Source organism: Crinia signifera, chromosome 19 (genome assembly GCF_055691185.1).
Source record: "Crinia signifera chromosome 19, ASM5569118v1, whole genome shotgun sequence".
Classification (NCBI taxonomy): domain Eukaryota; kingdom Metazoa; phylum Chordata; class Amphibia; order Anura; family Myobatrachidae; genus Crinia; species Crinia signifera.
The window spans coordinates 11,423,556-11,444,942 of NC_139226.1; the positions used below are offsets into that span (position 1 = coordinate 11,423,556).

The 21,387-nt window shown below is 48.0% G+C and overlaps 1 protein-coding gene across 2 annotated transcripts in view; it reads left to right on the forward strand.

The window, feature by feature from the left end:
• LOC146042110 (leucine-rich glioma-inactivated protein 1-like) overlaps window positions 1-20,818 on the forward strand; it is a 33,389-nt gene extending 12,571 nt beyond the window's left edge. For both annotated transcript variants that reach the window (XM_083162034.1, XM_083162033.1), the window contains exons 3-9: window positions 2,578-2,649; window positions 4,454-4,525; window positions 5,925-5,996; window positions 6,156-6,227; window positions 6,828-7,006; window positions 13,945-14,109; window positions 19,526-20,818. In XM_083162034.1, the coding sequence (XP_083018160.1) occupies window positions 2,578-2,649; window positions 4,454-4,525; window positions 5,925-5,996; window positions 6,156-6,227; window positions 6,828-7,006; window positions 13,945-14,109; window positions 19,526-20,388 (1,495 nt within the window). In that variant the 3' untranslated portion in view covers window positions 20,389-20,818. The remainder of the gene's footprint in view (window positions 1-2,577; window positions 2,650-4,453; window positions 4,526-5,924; window positions 5,997-6,155; window positions 6,228-6,827; window positions 7,007-13,944; window positions 14,110-19,525) is intronic.
• Window positions 20,819-21,387: the final 569 nt, after the last annotated feature.

Here is a 21,387-nt window from a genome sequence, read left to right on the forward strand (position 1 = left end):
CATTAGACAAAAGGTATCACTTCAAAGAGATACAGTCATATCCCAATACTTCCATCACCATGGTAACTACTATCTGTGGGGAAAATAAGTAGCGCAAGATGAGAAGTCACCTTTATCTTATAAATTGTACTTGACAGCGCTGCTATCTCAGGCAGGGGCGGATTTAAGGATGAGGGCGCCCCTAGGCACAACAATAATGTTTACTAAGTAGGACAGTTTATAGGGGCAGTATCTGCATGTCCTATCCATTTACACTCTATTTAAGATGGAATATAGTACAGTACAGTGGATATTTTGCAGTTATTGGTACATTTTGGGCTGACAGTACTATCACAGGCATCCAAGTGCCGCCCCCAAACATGTGCCGCCCCTAGGCCGGTGCCTCACGTGCCTAATGGGAAATTCGGCTCTGATCTCAGGGCAGGATTATGCAGTTTGTCAGCTGTTTGTACCCGCATACGCTTTCTGCCATTGTCCTTCTATAATATAGATGACGGAGGGGTCACAGAATCACTTTACATTGCAAATCAGATGAATTTAGTGGTGTCCCAACCATCCCTGACTCCTGGTGTGGGAGGATGACAAAGGGGTGGGCCCTTGTGAGTAGGAGGCGTGGTCTTGCAGCCTTAACAGCCATTATCATTGCTCTGGTGCCCCCCCCCAATATATAATTGTTTTAACTAGTGTGTTTGTTGCCAGGGGTTTATTTATTGTTGCCAGGGGTTACATGCTCATTGCCAGGGGTTAAGCACTCTTTGCAGAGAGAGAAGTAACAAAGAGAGGGAGAGAGAGTGAAATGTGGAGGTATCCAGGGACCAGGGTGAAAGAGAGGCAGCATCAGGGAGAGAGAGAGAGAACAAGGGGCAATTTCAAGGAGAGAGATAGTGGGGGGTGGGAAGTGAATGGGGAGAGAAACATTGTCAGAGAGAAGGACAGTACCAAGGGAGAGAGAATGAGAGCGAGAATTGTGTAAGAAAAAGAGAGATGGAGAAAACAGACCATGTAAGGAAGAGAGAGATAGAATCAGGGAGAAAGATTGTTTTAGGGAGAGAGAAAGTGTCAGGGAGGGAGAGACAGTGTCAGGAAGATAGAGACAGTATCTAGAACAGTGTTTTTCAACCACTGTGCCGTGGCACACTAGTGTGCCTTGAGCTGTTCTCAAGTGTGCCCCCAGATCTAGAGATGCCCAAACCCATTTACAGCCACCACCAGTTCAACTGTTATTTACTGGGGTCTTCTTTTCATGTAAAGGGCCAATGTATTTTATTTTTGTTACCTGTGGGGACCAGTGTGTTTTTTTATATGAGGGCCAATAGGTTTGCTTTTTTCCTGTGGGGGCCAATGTGTTTTGCCCTGTGGGGATCTCATGGTGTGCCTTGGCAATTTTAAAATTTTGTTTAGTGTGCCACAATTAAAAAGGTTGAAAAAGAGAGTGTCCAGGGCAGAGAGAAAGGGGGTGGGGTGCGAGAATAGTAGAGGGAGGGAGAGAGAGGGGGCAAGAGAGGGATAAAATGGGAAGGGAAGAGAAGGGCTAAAGAAAGAGGAGAGATAGATGGAGAGAGTGAGGGTTGGGGGTATATAGGGGGAGAGAGAGAAAGAGAACAAAGAGAGAGATGGAAAGATTGAGGTTGTGGTGGTAGAGAGATGGAGAGATAGAGAGAAGGGCGAGAGAGAGGTTGGGCGCCAGAGAGAAGATGGGGGGGGGGGGGGGGGGGGGCAGAGGGAGAGGGAAGCATAGATAGAGAAAGAGAGAGGATGGGGAGAGAGAGGGTGGAGTCAGAGAGAGAGCAGGACATAGGGGAAGAGAGAGGGTAAGAGCGCCAGGGAGTGAGAGGGGGTAGGGTAGGAAGAGAGACAGAGGGTGGAAGAGAGAAAGAAAAAAAGGGAGGGGAGCCTGTTTGAGAAGAGAGAGAGGTGGTAAGGAAGCCTATGAGAGAGAGAGGTAGAGAGAGAGTGCGAAGCAAATCTGATACTTTAGTGTTGCCCCATTTTCTGAGAGTGCTCAGACATGTTGTGCCCAAGGGGTGACCTAGCCCTGAAAGCCACCCTTACCTGAAAGTGTGTGTTTTGGGGGGTTATTCCACAAATAATAATTCATAAATATGCTCCTTAGTGTCCTACATCCTAGTGTATTTTCCCACTCGCAGTATGGCTGCTGCCGACACGTGTAGATGACACGACTAACAGGGACAGGTATGAGCCAGGGCCGGCGCCACCACTAGGCAAACCTAGGCATTTGCCTAGGGCGCCGGCCACTGGAGGGCGGAAAATGCCGCCCGGGTACCTGTCCTACCGGCGCTGTCTATTTCAATCTGGCGGCGGAGGCAGCGGGGGTCCCTGCAGTCTATTAAAAATCACGAGCGCTATCCGCCGGGCTATGCGGAAGCGCTTCTAGTGTGAAAACTCTGGCAGCACGGCGCACGCTGATCTCAGCCAATCAGCGTGCTGCCAGAGTTTTCACACTAGCCCGACTCGCCTGGGGCGCTCCGGTGCCTTGCACCGGCCCTGGTATGAGCAGTAACATGTGCAGGTTCCTGTTACACAGTTCAGTAACTCTCCTAATTATTTCTCTTCCAGCTCCTTCCTAAGATGTGGATTCACCAGCATCCCACCCGACAGCTTCTCTCCTTCCCAGACCATGCAGATCCTGTACGTATTATCATTGTCTGCTAATTAGTAATGAGATAATTACCCACTTTTCATTTTATTCTGAAGCGCTCATTTGCAGCCGGAAACAAATGGTTTTATAGAAAGTCCTAATGATTTTAATTTGATGATGTTCTTTTCCCGGCGCAGTGAGATGTTTGTGTTGTGATTTTATCAAACACAAAACATTGGGGGTCATTCAAACCAAATGCAGGTGTGCAGCTTATATAACACGTGCCAATGTGCAGCTTGTACAGTTTGTATAATCCATGCTCGAGCCTTGGTGAAATATAAATGGGACGGAGATAAAGGGGGTAATTCATGCCTGAACGCACAGTGGATGATTATTGATACACTGACTAAACTATGGTCCAGGGGAGGTCATGGGTTTACAGTGACTTTGGATTGCTCAAACCCATTTTTAAGTAGTTTCTATTTTTACTTAAGGGGAGAGGGGGCACATCTTGTTTATGACCACACGCAGGGCCGGTGCAAGGCCTCTCAGCACCCTAGGCAAAACTTCAACCTACTCCCCCCCCCCCCCACACCCAATTTTTTTTTAGATCATGTGGTCATCTAATCCCTGTGACCCCCCCCCCCCCCCCCCCCCCGAAGGTGGCCAAGACCCCTGCTTTTCCTGGAGGTCCTCTGCACCCTCCCCTTTGCCACCCACAACAGAGTGCAAGGAGGAGGGGGCAGCAATGTAGGAAGTATGTCTCAAGGGAAAGTATTGAGGTGAGGTCTTAGAAGTTCCACGGCCGCCACCTGCATTAAGTACAACAAGGATCCTCATAGACATCCTTGATTTTTTGATTTGTAGACTTGGTGGCGCCCCCTAGATCACGGCGCCCTAGGCAGATGCCTAAAGCTGCCTAGTGGTAGAGCCGGCCCTGACCACACGGCATTATAATCTGACACGGATCTCATCATACATGGCATGGGTGCAGTGGCAAAACTTGTGGGTGGTGAGCCCAGGTGTAAAATTATAACCCCCCTACCCTCCTCACCGCGCAAGTCCATACTATGCAACATGGCAGTGGGGGACAGGGAGAGGAGGAGGAGACAGGGGGTGACAGGGAAAAACAGTGGGTGACAGAAAGAAAGTGATAGGGCAGCAGTAGACCCCTTAGTCCTCAGGGGCCCCAGTGCACTGCTGCACCAATGGTAGCCCCGCCTCTGTGTGGGAGAGAGTATAATAGCGCAATATGAGGCAGTTGGCAGGAAGCTCTAGAAGGAACCAGAACTTGACTGTACTGTATAAATGATTGCCATTACCTTGAGTAGTGCATACAGATTACATCATGGCGCATAAAGAAATATTTGGGGTCATCGTATAATGGATGAGATTTGACCTCTGGAATCACATTATCTTGGTCAGTGCATTACTTGGGCACACTGAAAGGGGTGATGTAAGGGGCACTACAAATGGTGTAATGGTTGGCATTACTGCATCACAGAGCACATGGGTTTAATTCTCACCATAACCAGTGTGGAGTTTGCATATTCTCCCCGTACGTGTGTGGGTTTTCCTCCTAGAATACACAGGTACGCTGTCTGGTTCTGAACCCTAGTGTGTAACTATGTGATTGTCGGTGTACACGTGGCAAGGGCGGACTAAAAGGATAAAATGGATCTTATCCCCTGTCAAAATTCTATGTTAAAGATCATTTTCCATGGAGTTTCACCACTGGTGACATGAGACCAGACGTGTAGTAGCTATCTCAGTATGTTGGCTCCTTACCTCTGTCTGTAGCTACCTCCTTCCATCCACCCACACCATCCTGACCCATCTCTCCTAATACCACAGGTTATTCACATCTTGTTCCTTTGATGGGATTTTGGATGACGCCTTCCTGAAGCTGAAACACTTGGAGTACTTGTAAGTCCTACACGAAGAGGTCCAACATGTTCAAGGGACACGCCAGAGCACTAATTTAGAATCACTAGGTCCTATTTGCCATTGACCCATCTGAAGGATAGGTTGCTCTTCCCTCTTATCTAAATATCAATGAGATCACACTGTCCAGGTCTACCTACATTAAATCAACTTGAAAATTGAAGTTTTGCTAGGGAATATGTGTTTATTGGTGGCCTAGGTAATGCAATAAGCCCCCCCCCCCCCCCCCCCCCGTTATGACGAGTGGCACAAACAGGAGATCCCTGTTCCCTGCCCAGATTGTCCTTATTAAGGTCACCAACATATCTAACCCATGAATCCTCGGTGAAAGCAAATAAGAAGTTCAGAAGGTAGAGGCATTGACAACCCCAAACAAGACCTGTTGGAACAGGATGGAGTATCTCCTCCACAAACCACTAGATACAAAGGGTGACCCATTACATAGCCAGATACACCTCCTGCCAAAACTACTGCGTGCTGGAATAGAGGGAAGGTAAAGAAGTTGCCTATAGCAACGAGTCAGCTTCTATCCATAATTTTATAGACTGTACGTGACTAAATAATAGGCAGAAGGTGATGGGTTGGAATAGGCAACTTCTCTTTGAATAGGCAACGTCTCTTTGTACATCACACCGATTGAATTTTGTAAGGTTAGATACATCTTACCTTCTGGATTTTGTAAGGTAAGATACATCTTCCCTTCTACATTTTATAAGGTTAGATACATCAAACCTTCTGGATTTTGTTAGGTTAGATACATCACACCTTCTGGATTTTGTTAGGTTAGATACATCTCCCTTTCTGAATTTTGTAAGGTTTGATACATCACACCTTCTGGATTTTGTTAGGTTAGATACATCTCCCCTTCTGAATTTTGTAAGGTAAGATACATCTTCCCTTCTACATTTTATAAGGATATATACATCAAACCTTCTACATTTTATAAGGTTAGATACATCAAACCTTCTGGATTTTGTTAGGTTAGATACATCACACCTTCTGGATTTTGTTAGGTTAGATACATCTCCCTTTCTGAATTTTGTAAGGTTTGATACATCACACCTTCTGGATTTTGTTAGGTTAGATACATCACACCTTCTGGATTTTGTAAGGTTAGATACATCACACCTTCTGGATTTTGTTATGTTAGATACATCTCCCCTTCTGAATTTTGTAAGGTTTGATACATCACACCTTCTGGATTTTGTAAGGTAGCTACATCCCCTTTTGGATTTCATATTACTTATTTTTTGGGGGAGTATGGAACATTTAAGCCAACTCTGACTCCTCCCAGAGGCCGGCCAAGCTTGTGGTCACCTCGTCTATTTGAGCATGAAGTGTATGAGAATATATTGTAAGTTCATATTTTCCACTCCATCAGGTTCATTGAAAACAACAACATCAAATCAATCTCGGGAAATGCTCTGCGCGGACTGCGGTCGCTGATTCACCTGTGAGTATACGATTATGGTGAGGTGCTGAGGTCGCCCTCAGAGAGGTAGCATAATACGGTTAACATGGGGGGTAGGTAATGAAAGATGGGACCTGATTGGATGAGAGGTCAGGTCGCGGTTTTACGTGTTATAATGTCCTCTTTTTCTCTCCGATACAGGAGTTTGGCCAATAATCATCTGGAATCCATCCCTAGTGGTTTATTCCGGTCTCTGACAGCAATCAAGCACATGTAAGGCAATAGGGCAAATAGGTTATTGTGCAGACACCCCAGAAGAGAATGTCTAATATATCATCCATACCTCCCAACTGTCCTGCTTTCCATGGGAACGTCCCAGTTTTTGTGGTCTTTGGGGTCACGGGGGTCTTATCCGTGCATGCCGGCAGTGAAAATGCCCCACGCCGCCGCCTCGTTGTAGACCATTATTATGAATGCTAGAGAATTTGTTTGGCAATTTTGGGAAGGACATTTCCATTTCTTGGCATGACGCTACCCCAGCAGCAGCAGCAGCAGCGGAACAGAGGCAGGACTAGGGACCCCAGTGTTAGCAGTAGCCCCCGCAAACCCCACAAGCTATCAAGCACCTCCAAGCCCCTGTGGGGTCTGCAGGGCCTATTTTTACGCCACTGATGATAATGATGGACTGTTTGGGGGAGGTGCCAAAAAAAACCCTCAGTTGTGTTGCGGCCATTTTTGGGGCATGTATCCGCCTTCAGCTGTGATCATGTATGGCGCCAGCGTTGATACTTCCACGGCCGGTCTGCATAGACATAGAACTCGGTGCTGTACTTTGGAAGTGTATAAAAATGTAATGGAGACTTTTCCCTGCAGAGATCTGCGCGGTAACCCCTTACACTGCGACTGCCAGATCAAGTGGCTGGTGCAATGGATCGGCGGCGAGGGGAAGAACGTGGCCGTGTGGCCCCCTTTACCGTGTGAGGAACCTGCAAAGTTCAAAGGGATGACCTTAAATACCCTATCGGAGAAAGACTTCTACTGCGTGACCAGCAGTGAGTAACATGCACACGTGTCTTACATGCATGACCAGCAGTGAGTAACACGCACACGTGTCTTACATACCTGACCAGCAGTGAGTAACATGCACACGTGTCTTACATGCCTGACCAGCAGTGAGTAACACGCACACGTGTCTTACATACCTGACCAGCAGTGAGTAACACGCACACGTGTCTTACATACCTGACCAGCAGTGAGTAACACGCACACGTGTCTTACATTCCTGACCAGCAGTGAGTAACACGCACACGTGTCTTACATGCCTGACCAGCAGTGAGTAACACGCACACGTGTCTTACATACCTGACCAGCAGTGAGTAACACGCACACGTGTCTTACATGCCTGACCAGCAGTGAGTAACATGCACACGTGTCTTACATACCTGACCAGCAGTGAGTAACACGCACACGTGTCTTACATACCTGACCAGCAGTGAGTAACATGCACACGTGTCTTACATACCTGACCAGCAGTGAGTAACATGCACACGTGTCTTACATACCTGGCCTATGCAATGCTTAACTTGTAGCCGAATACAGAAGGGTCCACGCACCTGTTTGGGAGGGGTCCACGCACCTGTATGGCTGTTTAAAAGTGATACAAGCACTATACATTTTTTATATATCTAATCTGAAGGAATGAGTGTAAATGTTCCTGTTATTATAGGAAGTTACCTAGTTTCTCTATCATGATGCTACGTAAATCTACTTACAGAGCTCAACGTTCAGTAGAGGTGTATTGTTTATCTTCTCTTCCCCATGCTCCCATTCCTTCTCCCAGAGCTCTCCTGTGTGATTTACTGATGCGTGATGAGCCTGGTCAACATGGAAATGGTTGACCTTTGTCTGTGTAGACCATTTCTATGTTGACCTTTAGTCAATGTCTACCTTAAGCATGTCAACCATTTTCAAATGTCGACTATGCCCTGTCAACCAATAGTGGCCAACCTATTGAGTGACTATGATAATCACTCAGGACCGATACTGATTTTCGGGTGGGTCCCATTTATTTGCCATAGTCAAACTCCTGAATGCATGTACTATGTGTTATCTTGGCACTTTATAAATAATAATAATGACAACAACTAAAGGAGTAGTAATATATTGTGCTGGCTTTCAGTCGTTGTTGTGGTTTGTTTTATATACTTTGGTGAAATGTAATTGGATATTGGATTGTAATCTCTCACTTTCTGAATCTCTCATCCTGTTACATCTCACCCATAGTCTTCTGTGTTCTGTTGCTGCCCCCTGCTGGGAGACGTCAGCTGTTGTGTGTTATGCTGCCCATACACTTATTATGATATATTGGTGGAAATTTACTAAGATTTACTTCACATGTGATGTTGCTATGGGCAACCAATTAGAATCTACTTCTTATTTATTTAGCACCCTCTAGAAGATAGTAGACAGGATTTGATTGGTTGCCCATAGCAACATCACATGTGAAGTAGAATACACATCTTAGTAAATTTCCCCCATTGCATGCAGTTTTGACCACATCTGTTCGATAAATCCAATGATTGTATGCACATTGTAGGGACTATGAGCTGCACATAATATCCATCAAATTGCCGGAGAGATCACATGGGGTTTTAACCACATGCAATTTCTTGAATGCAATCAACGGGGCGGGGGGCGGAGGGAGCGCTTTAGGCGGTGTTAGGTTTGGGAAGAGAGGGCAGAGGAACCGCTGGCGGTGTCCGTCCAAGTAGTTTAACGCTGTGAAGGAGCGCTAGCAGGCAGAGGGGGACAGCCACGGTGGCAGAATTTGAAAAAAAAAAAACTGTTTAAAACACTGTGAAGCCCTCTGATTGGCTGAGAGAGCAGCCAATCAGAGGACTGCCCAGGGTTTCTAACTGTTTTTTAAAATTCTGCTGCTGCTGTCCCACTCTGCCCGCTAGCGCTCCTTCACAGCGTTAAACTACTCAAACATACGCTGTATGCACTTTTCCAGCACCCGGTGTGCCATCAAAGACGGCATGTGACATTGAGTGCTGGAAGAGAGCACTTTAGGCACCATGAGAGTTCGGGTGCGATGGGGCATCGCAAGTGTATGGGCAGAATTACAGTGATTACAAATATTTGTGTAGCTGAGCCCTATCAGTCATTATTAGCCAGTGCGGCATATTGTGGAACCCCTAAAATCAGGGTTGCCTACCCTCCCGGAATGGCCGGGAGGGTCCTGGAAATCAGGTCCCCCTCCCGGCCCCCCGGAAAGGGTGGCAATCCTCCCGCATATCCCCCCAGCTCCCGCGATGTGTCCCTCGGCGGGGGGGTCCGCAGGTAAAATGCTGCGATCGTGGCATTTTAGCCCCGCCCCCGCCTGAAATACCGGCATTGCACGCCGGGGGGCGGGGCTAAAATGACTCGAGCCTGTAGGCACGCCCCCCAACAGGGCAGCATCTGTGTGGCCAGGCCCCCAAACCTCCTCTTTCCACTCCCGGATGTGGCCCTGCCCCCCTGCCTACCAGAGCTGGCTGCCCTCTCCCGGAGAGGGCAGCTGAAAAGTCGGCAAGTATGACCTAAACCGGCAGCTACAAATATAAATGTTCTGTATACCTGATAACCAGGGGTCTTGGACCCCACTTAGAGTGCAGCATATACAGGTAACGCACCACTGATCTAGCATTTAGAAGTTTTCCAGGCAGAGTCTGGTCAGAATGTACTGCAGCTGCTACAGGGCTCAGGGGAAGTGTTTGTCCAGGTCTTCCAGGTAGTTCAAGGGAAAATCGTTAACATTTTCATTCATTGACAACATTGACTATCATGCATGCCTACTGTCATGCTATGTCATGCTTGCCTACCCTTCCGAAATAGCCGGGAAGCTCCTGAAATTCGGGTCCCCCTCCCTACCCCTGGGAAGGTGGGCAAGTCTTCTGCATGTCTTCCAGAGCTTCGCTCATCTCCCCCCCCCCCCCCCCCCCCAGAGCCGCTGGAAAGATCTGCCGAAATTCGCGGGTCCGTGGGAGGGGGCGGGACTAAATTAAGCAGATCGCATTATTTTGCGTAATTTTAGCGGGGATTGGGGGTGGGGCTTTGAATCATCAGCAATGCCCCCCCCGACCAGAAGGGCTTCTCCCGGAGAGGCTATTTTAAAAGTCGGCAAGTATGACTAATGTGTACCCAGATAAGTCAGGATTTGACAGCATGTACAGATAAAAGAGGGGGTCATACACAACCTGCGGGAGTGTGCATCATTAACAGTATACTGCGTTCACATTGACCAACATGTATGAAAATATTGTTGACGATAAGGTTATCGTGCATATCGTTAGTGATAATCGGCTAATGTGTACCCAGCTTAAGACGCATGCTATGCCGATGTTCTCAAAGTCAAGAAATGTTTTGCTTCTGCGCATGTGTTACCCCATGGTGATGCACAGGACGCAGCTGTGATTGAGGCTCGCGGCCTCAGAACTGTACTGGAAATGTACCGGCCTTCCTGGCTATTCAGACACACAAAGGCGGCTCTGTTATGGGAGCGTGAGGTCTAGCATGGAGCAGGTGCGAGTGTCACCGGTGCGGCCGATGGTGAAAAGACGCATCAGGTATTAAAGATGATCTAAAGGGACGTCCTAGCCCTTGTGTATTCACCGGTTAGTGCGCATGCACCCAACACAGCGGGCTGGGGGGGAGAGGAGTGTGGGGCGCCGGGCAGCACCATTACCATATGGGACAGCCCAGTGTTTCATGGGCGTTCCCAATGAGAACGCTGAGTGTTCTCATGCTAATGCGGCCGTGACATCACCGGATGTCAGCTGCCCGCCCATTTCTTCCCCAGCATGCACGCATATGTAAGGTTGCTCTGTGTAACATCCATTCACAGGCCCCTGCGAGCGAGTCGCCCTTGCGAATGGGTGGCGGCAGCTAACTTTCGCAAGGAGGGGTTTGGTGACTCGCAAGGCTGCGAATTTACATCTGAGCCAATCAACCAGAATAACCCCTTAATTTCTATGAACCTGAGGGAATAGAATCACATACCCTCACTGAAACTTACCCAGCTATGAACGTCCTTTAGTTCTTGTCCAAGATCAAAACGCCACTGTTTTTTTTCCAGTGCTGAATGTCCCAGAGGTCCTTCTAGTCCCATATGTAGGCTCTGCCTGGGCCACCTACTCTCAACCTGGCAGTGCTGAACACTGCGGTGTAGACCCATTATAAATACCATGGCCAGATTAAGCCTTTGGGGGGCCTGGGTCACTTTAGACAAGGGGGCCCTCCCACTTGTCATTCCTGGCCGCAACTGCAAGGGAGAATATTACATGGGCGGGATTAATATAAACATGAAAAGCCTGTGTTTGTCCCTCTGTATCTTACTCTGTAGGAGCCCTGACAGGCTCAGTGCTTCCTCTGATTGAAAACCCTCCCATGGCGAGGCCGCTGCTGCTGTCCTCCATGGGCCTGAGAAGCATATGATGAGCTCCACCAAGCAGAGCTCAGCACAAGCCTCTCAGCCTCTGACATATTGTGCAAAGTCTCTGGGACCTTAGTCAACTCCCAGTATTACACTGCACATTTGTGCAGTCAGTGTGCCTCTCACCATTAATCATTGTCATATTGGCAGATAGGTGAAGCTGCAGCACTACCCCACTCCCAGGGTTCGCAAATACTCGCTATAGCGAGTATTTTACCCACTTTGGAGCACCAGGGACTCATTTTTTATGAATGGCTGGGTCCCCTGCGGCTGGTGTGAGGACGGAGCATGAAGAACTGAAACCAGCATTGGGGGCCAGAACCAGGGAGGTGTGACAGTGAGGACGGAGCAGACCCGAGAAGGAAGTAGAGATAAGAGGGGCACGTGGTCCATTTAGCAGGCTGCTTGGCTGTGTCATGTAAGGGGATTTATTGCTAGCATGACTCGAGGCTGCAGACTTCCCTCCTCCTCTCCTACCTCGCGGTGCTGCTCTCGTGTGTCACTGTCACCTCCTCCTGGCTCTGAGTGCTGGCTGTTAATGGCCCACTTGTCCCCTCCTCCCCTCACTGCACGGCTGGCAGAGAGGCTGCAGCTCACTAATTAACTCTTAACAGGCAGAGCTGCCTGTAGCAGAGGAGCCTATAGACTCTGCTGGGTTTCACTAACCATATCCCTCCTGTTCCTGCTGCCATTACTTTCACAATCCTGATTGCTTCAGCACAGATGTCCCTATTCATTTCTAGTATATGTGTATCTTGCTTTATGTGAGTGGGCAAATTGCCAATTGCCCAAATCTATGTTTGCTTACCGAACAAAAAAAAGGCTCAGGCTGGCCCTTGGCTCAGGGTATATGCCATATGAAAGAGAGGAGGAGGCTTCTGTATGTGCCATGCTGGGGAAGGGGAAAGGAGGCTTTATTCCGTTGGGACCCAGAAAAGGTCAAGTAGGACCCGATTTTTCTAAGTGAGGGGTCCCAGGGACCTATCATTTTTTGGGGTTTTCGCGATCACTGCACTCCTATGCACAAAACCTTTAGCTAAAAAAAAAAAAATACATGCCAACCACAGGGGACCCCTAGATAGAGAGGAGCCCCAGGGTACTGACCCCCTAAGCCCTGATAAATACGCTGGTATATAAGGCCAGATTGTATCCTCCTCATAGAAACCATTAGGGATGAATCAGGCTCGGAGGGCCCTAATAATACATATGGGGGATCCATGAATGATACAGTAATTCTCTGTACACCGTTGTTTTTGGATTATTATATCTTTAAAACACCTTTGCATTAATTACTGTTGGAAGCAGTGGCAAATCCAGGGGTGGGGTGCAGAACAGTCCAAAATTCAAATAGTGGAGCCACACCAAATGCCAGTGAGAGTTTGGGATGGCAGTTGGTAGCAGTGGGTGTGGCTTCCCTTTTTGAATTGTTGACTACGCTGCAGACCTGTCTCTGGTTGGGAGGAAGGGCTCCTGGATGATACTATAAAAGCATTTACAGTGCAGTTTACAGCAGTACTGGACTTGTTTCATTAGACTTCACTTTCCCAGGCTGTATGACGCACCACATTACGGCTCCGGCCTCAGCGATGTGTTTATCCTATTACAGTTGGAGCTGGCTATAATACACCGATATTACTGATGTTTACTGTAATGAGACATTGCGGTAACACAACGCGCTATAAATAATGACACAATGCTGTGATAATTTCTCTGAGAAATAATTGTATCTGCAAACAGACAATGACAGAGTCTGATGTTCAAATAAACAGTGGAACAATGAACAATGGAGGCTTTGTTCCCTTCTGCTGAGACTCCCAGGAATGTGAAGTATGAGAAGCAAAGCTGCCGATCTAGCGCTGGGACATAACTGCTTCTTGTCTTCTGCAATTGTCATACAAACTGGATAAATACAATATATCATATCCGGTCAACGGATCTACGGGGGAGTAATATGGGGGAGTACTATGCTTGTTGTCAGGGGGAAGTTATATGCTTATTGCCAAGGGGGAGTTATATGCTCATTGCCGGGGGTGGGGGGGTGTTACATGCTCATTGCCAAGGGAGGTTACATGCTCGCTTCCAGGAGGGAAGCTACATGTTCGATGCTAGGTGGGAAGTTACATGCTCGTTGCCCAGGGGGTTCCAATCCATACAGCACGTCAGCAGTCCCAGAATCAGCAGTTCCGGGTAACGCTGGGCATGTTGTGCTCCTCTAACAGACACTAGCGGTTGCCCCGGAAGTCTAGTGTCTGTCTCCTCCATGGTGGCAGGCATTTTTTAAGCCAATGTTTGGACACCATGGCGCCAGCTCCCCACCGCCAGCCAGCGTCTTCTGCCTGCTCTGGCGCAGTGGTGGGAGGACAGGGGGCTGCCGGCGCGCCCACCTTCCTCCCGGGCTCCACCGGAACCACCCTGCCTACACCTCTGCCTGGGACTCTCTGAACGTTTTCCTCCATTACCTTTTAGTATCTCATAGTGTCTGTATAACGATCTCTGTTACCTATGTGTTCTCTGCAGACATTGTCCAGCGATGGACCTACAAGCTGCCGTCCTTATCCGTCAAGTCTTTTGAATATCTCTCCGACCAGCACGTGGTGATCACGCACCCGTTTGAGGGCCGCTGCACCTTCCTGGAGTGGGATCACGTGGCTTATGAATTCAGGCACTACGACAGCATCAGAGGTGAGTCCTGGGGGTAGGTACTCAACAGTAAAAAGCTATCTGCAGCTGAGCAATGTGCTGCAGGAGGATCTGAGCGGACACAGATGGGAGAGAAAATATAATAGGGGGCCTTTGCTTAGGGATGGCCAGCGGCAGCGACCATCGATAAGTCTAAATAGTTTTGCCATCGATGTAGATGAACAAGATAGTTTCCCTCCATCGATGGCACAGCAACACCGATTTTTTTTTTACAAGGTGCTGGGACACGGAGTATAGCTCCACCCCTGACAACTCAGAAACCCCACCCCCATGTCCTGATTGGCCCACGGGACAATCAGTCAAAGAAAATGGATGACCAGCCATAGGTAAAACTATTGACGGTGATCCACCATATTGTTTATTACTTTTGATGGCTGGTTGCAGTATCACCATCGATGGTGTCAGCACTGATGGCTATCCCTATAAACAATTCCCCCCCCCCCCCCCCAGGAGCCAGGACACTGAGCTTAGCTCCGCCTCTGTCACATGTGAAGCCCCACCCCCATGTTTTGATTGACCCACAGGCCAATCAGTCAAAGAAACTGGATGTAAAAACTTTCATGGTCATCCATTGCATAGTATTCCACTATCAATGGCCAGTTGCACTATTGCCATCGATGGCAACCATCGATGGCAATGATGGCCATCCCTACTTTAGTTAACACAATAGGGGACTTTAGTGTCTAAAAACCATGGTCGGATCACAGGGCTCCTTTAGTATTGCCAGCATAGGCGAATCGCAGAGGTAATCAGCTGGTCGCATGGAGCAAGCTCCTGCGACCAGCGATTAGAACGGGGCTGAAAACGGGAGCGCGCACCTGGCCATTTATCGCCGGGGCACACTCCCATCACTGGTAATATGGTCGCCAGCGACCATATTCCCAGCGATTTCAGCCCCTATCGCCCCCATGTGTACACAGCTATAGTTTAATGATTGAGGAGCCACCTAAAAAGTGATGCATGACATCAATTTTAATTGCCCCATTTAGAAATCCGGCTCTCCATAATATAATGAATAAATACTATTAAATTCCCTAGTGTTCCCGCTAGGCTGTTTTAGCGGGGCGCTGCGCCCTGCCCGATTTTTAATGGGCAAAATGCGCCCTGCCCCTCTAGCAGCGCCCCGCTAAATCAGCCTGCAGTCTGTCCCGCCGTAGTGCCCGGGCCGTCGCATCGCTGAAGGGGGCTTGCCCGGCCATGGCTATGTCCCGGCAGCTCAGTGACGTAGTCATGGCCGGGCAAGCCCCCTTCAGCGATGCGGCGGCCCGGGCACGCCCCCATGTGCGATGTGGCGGCCCGGGCACGCCTCCTGTAGTGATGCGGCGGCCCGGGCACGCCTCCTGTAGTGATGCGGCGGCCCGGGCACGCCCCCTGTAGTGACGTCTGCGGCCCGGGCACGCCCCCCGTAGTGACGCGGTGGCCCGGGCACGCCCCCCGTAGTGACGTCGGCGGCCCGGGCCGCCCCTCCAACGCCCTGCCTCATTTCGTTCCTAGAAGGAACACTAATTCCCTAATATAGTTAATGTATAATATATCCCTTTAAAGTAACTAAACTCTGCATTCATTCCCCCTAGTGTTGTCTTGCCCCATAAGAAACATATTAATTGTTTTGACACCTTAATAAAAAAAAAATGATTGCTCTATTAATGACTTGGGGTATTGAGGCAGATGTGTTAAGCCTTAACGAGAGTTAAATGCAAGGGTGACAAAGGGGCCCATTTATCATGATCGCATTTACAACGCGATCTGGGCGAATATTACCGCCCAGGATCGCATTGTAAAATGCGATCATGTCACCTGAATTTATCAAGGTTGAGGACGCAGGGACAGGGCTCCGAAAGGAGCCCGTTCCTGCGAAGCCCTGACCCGGAAGCCGCATTACAATGGTGATAGCGAAGGGGTGCGATGCCGGGCTGCCCGATGTTGATACATCGGGCAGCTTCGCATCCCCCATAGAAACCTATGGGGGATGCGGCCGGCGGTGCTGCAGGGAGGATCGCAGCAGGGATCGGCAGAGCCGGCCCTAGACTAAATGACGCCCTAGGCAAGATTTTCACTGGTGCCCCCTAGCACCGCCAATAGTTCCGCCTCTGACCCTGCTCCCCTTTCCCAGCACCATCAACCTTCATCATAGCAGTCCTCATATTGGTGCTCCTACCCTCAATATTTTAAATAGAAACAGCGCACACATTCGGTGTGCAGCCCAAACAGGGGTGTGTTCTTGCTGGGAAGGGGCATGACAGGGGAAATTCGTCTTATTTGCATTGTAATGTGACCAGCACACATAAGGAGCTTCCAATGATTAAAATGATATGCGGCATGCCTATATTATGTGTGCGACTGTTGCTGTACCTGCATACGGAATGCTATGTTACAGTGATTTCCATGAATACACTATTTCATATGCAGATACAGCCTCACTCACACACAGAATATAGGCATGCTGCATATCATTTTAATCAGCAGAAGCTGCTGGTGCCCCCTGGCATTCCAAATGCCCTAGGCAATTGCCTAGTTTGCCTATGCCTAAGGCCGGCTCTGGGGATCGGAGATCCCTGCTGCGGTCCCCCTTTAATACATTTGGGGGATACTAAATATTTGCGGTGAACCCCCGAAAACACACGTTTTATTGCAAATATTGCTTGATAAATCCGGCCCAAAGAGAGATAAACGTCCAGCCAATCACCTCCTAACTGCCATGTTAAAGGCTGTGTCTGAAAAAAGTAAGTAAGGAGCTGATTGGCTGGACGTTTATCTCTCTTTATCACCCTTGCATTTATCTCTTGTTAAGACTTAATACATCTGCGCCAGTGTCACTTCTTTTGTGTTGTGACCTGGCAGATTTATGCTTTCCGCAGTCTCACCTGTCACCGCATTTTTCCTGCGGTTTGTCAAACCACAGCTTGATAAATCTCAGCCTGTATGTACTGTAACAAACTCAGTCAGGCAGGACAAGAATTTACTACTTTGAAAATCGGCTAATTGTCTTGTAGTTTTCCGGTGGAGCGGCCTTTGCTAAATTCTGCACTTATTTTTCCAAGCGTTCCAAAAATGGTGGTTTTACAACGCCACTCGTTAGTAGATCTAGGACATTTAACCCCAACATTTTTATTTAGGACTATTCATTGAACCAATTTGCGGGATGCGGTCATTTTGTCTACAGCATTATGGTCGACAGTCTTTAGGTCGACACCATTCGGTCGACATGGGAAAGGGTCGACATAGTTCTAGGTCAAAAGGACATCAGTTCGACAGGTCATTAGTTCGACAGGTCATTAGTTCGACATTGTCTAGGTCGACAGTCAAAAGGTCGACATGGGGGTTTTCACTGTTTTTTGAGCCAACATGAGCCGACAGGCGGTATTTCATGCGCTACCATCCACTAGGGCGTGGTGGTAGAATAAAATAGTGTGCACTAGGGGATGCGGTGCACTTTAAACTGTGACCATGTTGACTGTGTTGACCTTCAGGTAAAAAAACTGTGAAAAACTCCATGTCGACCTTTTGACTGTCGATTTAGACAATGTCGAACTAATGACCTGTCGAACTAACGACCTGTCGAACTAATGACCTTTCGACCTAGAACCATCTCGACCTTTTCCCATATCGACCTAGACCCATGTCAACCTAATTGTGTGGACCTAATGACTGTCGACCATTTTGCTGTAGACCAAATGATCCCAACCTTAATTTGCAGGGGAAAATCAATTACATGTGAGCGGCTTCACGGGACCAAGATGGCCGGATGGCTCACAGACAATGTCTAGGTGGACAGTCAATAGGTCAAAACTAGAAGGTCATCAAAAGGTCAAGATGCTCCAGGTCTCAACTTTGACACAAGCAAAAGTTCAAAATTACAATAATTTTCTTTTTTTTACTTTTTCATGCTTTACATCAATGCGGACTCTGTGGATGATTGGGAACTGCACTACACTAATAGGGGGTCCACATGCTCAGGTGTCAACAACGACACAAAGAAACCCTGAAAAACTCATGTTGAACTTTTCATGTGTCACTGCTAATCTAGTGCAACCTTAATTATGCGTGAGCTACTCCAGACCAAATAAACCTCCTGAAGAGCTAATAACTGAAAAATGCCCCTACCCTTACACATTATTCCACACCGTAATGCTTATTGCACATTATACCACATACAGTAATGCCCCTTACACATTATGCCACACACCGTAATGCTTATTGCACATTATACCACATACAGTAATGCCCCTTACACATTATGCCACACACCGTAATGCTTATTACACATTATACCACATACAGTAATGCCCCTTACACATTATGCCACACACCGTAATGCTTATTACACATTATACCACATATGGTAATGCACCTTACACATTATGCCACACACCGTAATGCTTATTGCACATTATACCACGTACAGTAATGCCCCTTACACATTATGCCACACACCGTAATGCTTATTGCACATTATACCACATATGGTAATGCCCCTTACACATTATGCCACACACCGTAATGTTTATTATTACACATCATACCACACGCCGTAATGCTTATTACGCATTATACCATACATGCTAATGCTCTTCACACATTATGCCACACTCTGTGTCCCTCAGTAAGGCTTCTAATTTTAAATTACCTTCTCATTTCCAGGGGTCAATACTTGTTGTCAAGGGTCAATGCTCATTGCTAGGGGTCATTTCTTGTTACCGGGGGTGCAATGCTCATTGCCTGGGGTCAAAGTTCATTGCCATGGGCAATGCTCGTTCCCAGAGGTTAATGCTCATTGCCAGGGGTTAATGTTCATTGGTAAGAGCTCCTGGCACTTTTGGGTAATGCTGTGCTCCTTTATAGACGCTAGAGGTAAAAAAGCATCTGTCTCCTCTGAGGTGGAGGAGTGCAGGGGAATCCAGCGGGCGAAGGAGAGGGACAGGCGGGCAGGCAGAGGAAAGGGACGGGCAGAATGGTCAAGCTACCCAGATCGCTGCGGAGAGGTACCAGTAGCTTGTGAGCAATGGGTTGGCAACCATAGATCTAGTGCATGTTGACCCTTTTTCACTGTTGACCTAGTGCATGTAGACCTTTTGGTGTCGATATATTGACTGTCTAGGCATAATCATAAAATGATGGGGCCGATGACATAGCCCCATAATCCCCCAGAATCTGTACAAGTGGCTCTTGGAGGTAATGATCATCCTCCAAAATATAGAGTAGTTGTTTTTTAATAATTAGGCCAATGGTCGTCATGCTCTATACAGTAAGAGACTCTTTAAAATGTTCATAGTTTGCATTTTTGTTCATTGCATGTTGAGCAGCGATGATAAATCATGCAGCTAATACCATAGAATGGTGGACAATACTGGTGACCAGACCATGGTTCTCATTACATCTTTTGGTTTCCAACACATAGGTATCTCTATTGTCTCTTGCCTGCCTTTGGTTATCGGACGGCAGCTGTTTGTCGTGGTTGCCCAACTTTTTGGAGGCTCCTCCGTTTATCGTCGGGACCCATCGGTTGGAAGCACTTCCTCCTTCCAACTCTTCCAACACTTTCCCGATATCCGCAAACCCAATGACATTGAGAGTTTCACTACGTTGGAAGGCGAGCACTACTTTATCATTGCAGACAGCGCCAAGTCAGGGGCTAGTACCTTGTACCGGTGGGATGGTCGTGGATTCTACCCCCAGCAGCAGCTGCCTCGTTGGCACCGCGATACTGATGCGGAAACTCTTCTCCTCTCTGGTTCCCCACACCTCATCATGAGCAGCGGTTCTCAAAGGCCTCTTGTCTACCGGTTTGAGAACAAGCGTTTAGTACGGCTGACTGATATCCCGGAGGCTTGGGACGTATACGCAGTGAAGCACTTCACGGATGCTGAGGATGGGGTCTTTGCCTGCTTGGTGCGGTTTATGGGGGACTCCTCTCTCGTACGGTGGGATGGATCCATGTTTAAGCAGCTCCAGCAGCTTCCGTCACGTGGTTCCCATGTCTTTCAACCGCTATTGCTCGGCCAACGCTGGCACGCACTCCTCGGGAATGATTTTGGCTACACGTGGGTATACCAGCTGGAAAAATGGAAACATTGGGAGGTTGAAGAATCAAATGATAAGGATGGATCTCTGGGACCTTTGGTGCCATTGCAGGAGCTAAAGGTCCTAGAAGCCCGGGCTTTCACCTCTGTCAAGGTGCGGGGCCGGCAGTTTGTTTTTGTGGCAAGTTTTGGCGGGGCAACTGTGGTGTATGAATATGTGGAGAAAGAAAACACAGTATAAAGTACCGGTAATTAAAACTATTAACAAACATGGGGGGGAAATGGACACCTTAAGGTGTAGAGCAATGGCCTAGATATGAGGCATGAAAACAGGGACACGTCTACTAAAAATGCCCACAGATGTTTTTGAAGTATATTGGAATTAGAGGGAAACTATCAGAGTACTATTAAAGTCACTGGTGTTTACAGGGAGTAGTAAAGTGTCCATCGTCCCGTACAAGAAGTCAAGGGTTCTAGTCTAGCCTCCTACATGCCTATTCCAGAGGGACGGAAGCATGGGCTACCTCACCCGGGTTATTCCAGCAGGGATATGACAGGAACATATGAGGCCAGTAGCCACAAGGGAACGAGTGTAAATAAAATAGGATTGACCAGGCTACAAAATATATGTATATTTTTTTAATCAAGCCAAATAAAATGTTACTGAATGATCGGCTGGCAGTATACATTATACTGGAGATATAAATCTGACTTTGAGTATGAAGATTCAGTCTGTTATAAAACACCATCAGCAATTTTTTGTAATCACAATAAAAAATAAATATGCTGCTTTTAACCAGTAAATGGATCTGAGTCCTCCGCTATTTTTAAGGGAATTCTAGCAGGGGCACAACAGAGAATCACAGAGGAAGAAGGACAAGGCTTGGGGCCTATACAATACTCTTTCACGAGCTGTGATGGCAGCAGTGCTGATTGCTCGCTATCACAGCTCGCAGGTTATTATTCAATTGACCCCCCTGCACCCGCCATTTCCACCTCGCTGAATATTAACAGCGAGGTGGAGACATTGTATGTGGCCGCCACAACGGCAGACTCTCAGCTAAATGCAGCGAACACCCTGTATTAGCCGTAAATCTCGGCGTTTAGGGGAATCCTCACCGTCCTCTGATGGCGAGGATTCCCCCAGAATGTTGAATAGGGTGAGCGGCAGGCATGGAGGTTAAATGTCGAGGATGGCCGATAAGCCACCCAGGGGCGGCAACAGAAATCTTGGGGCCGG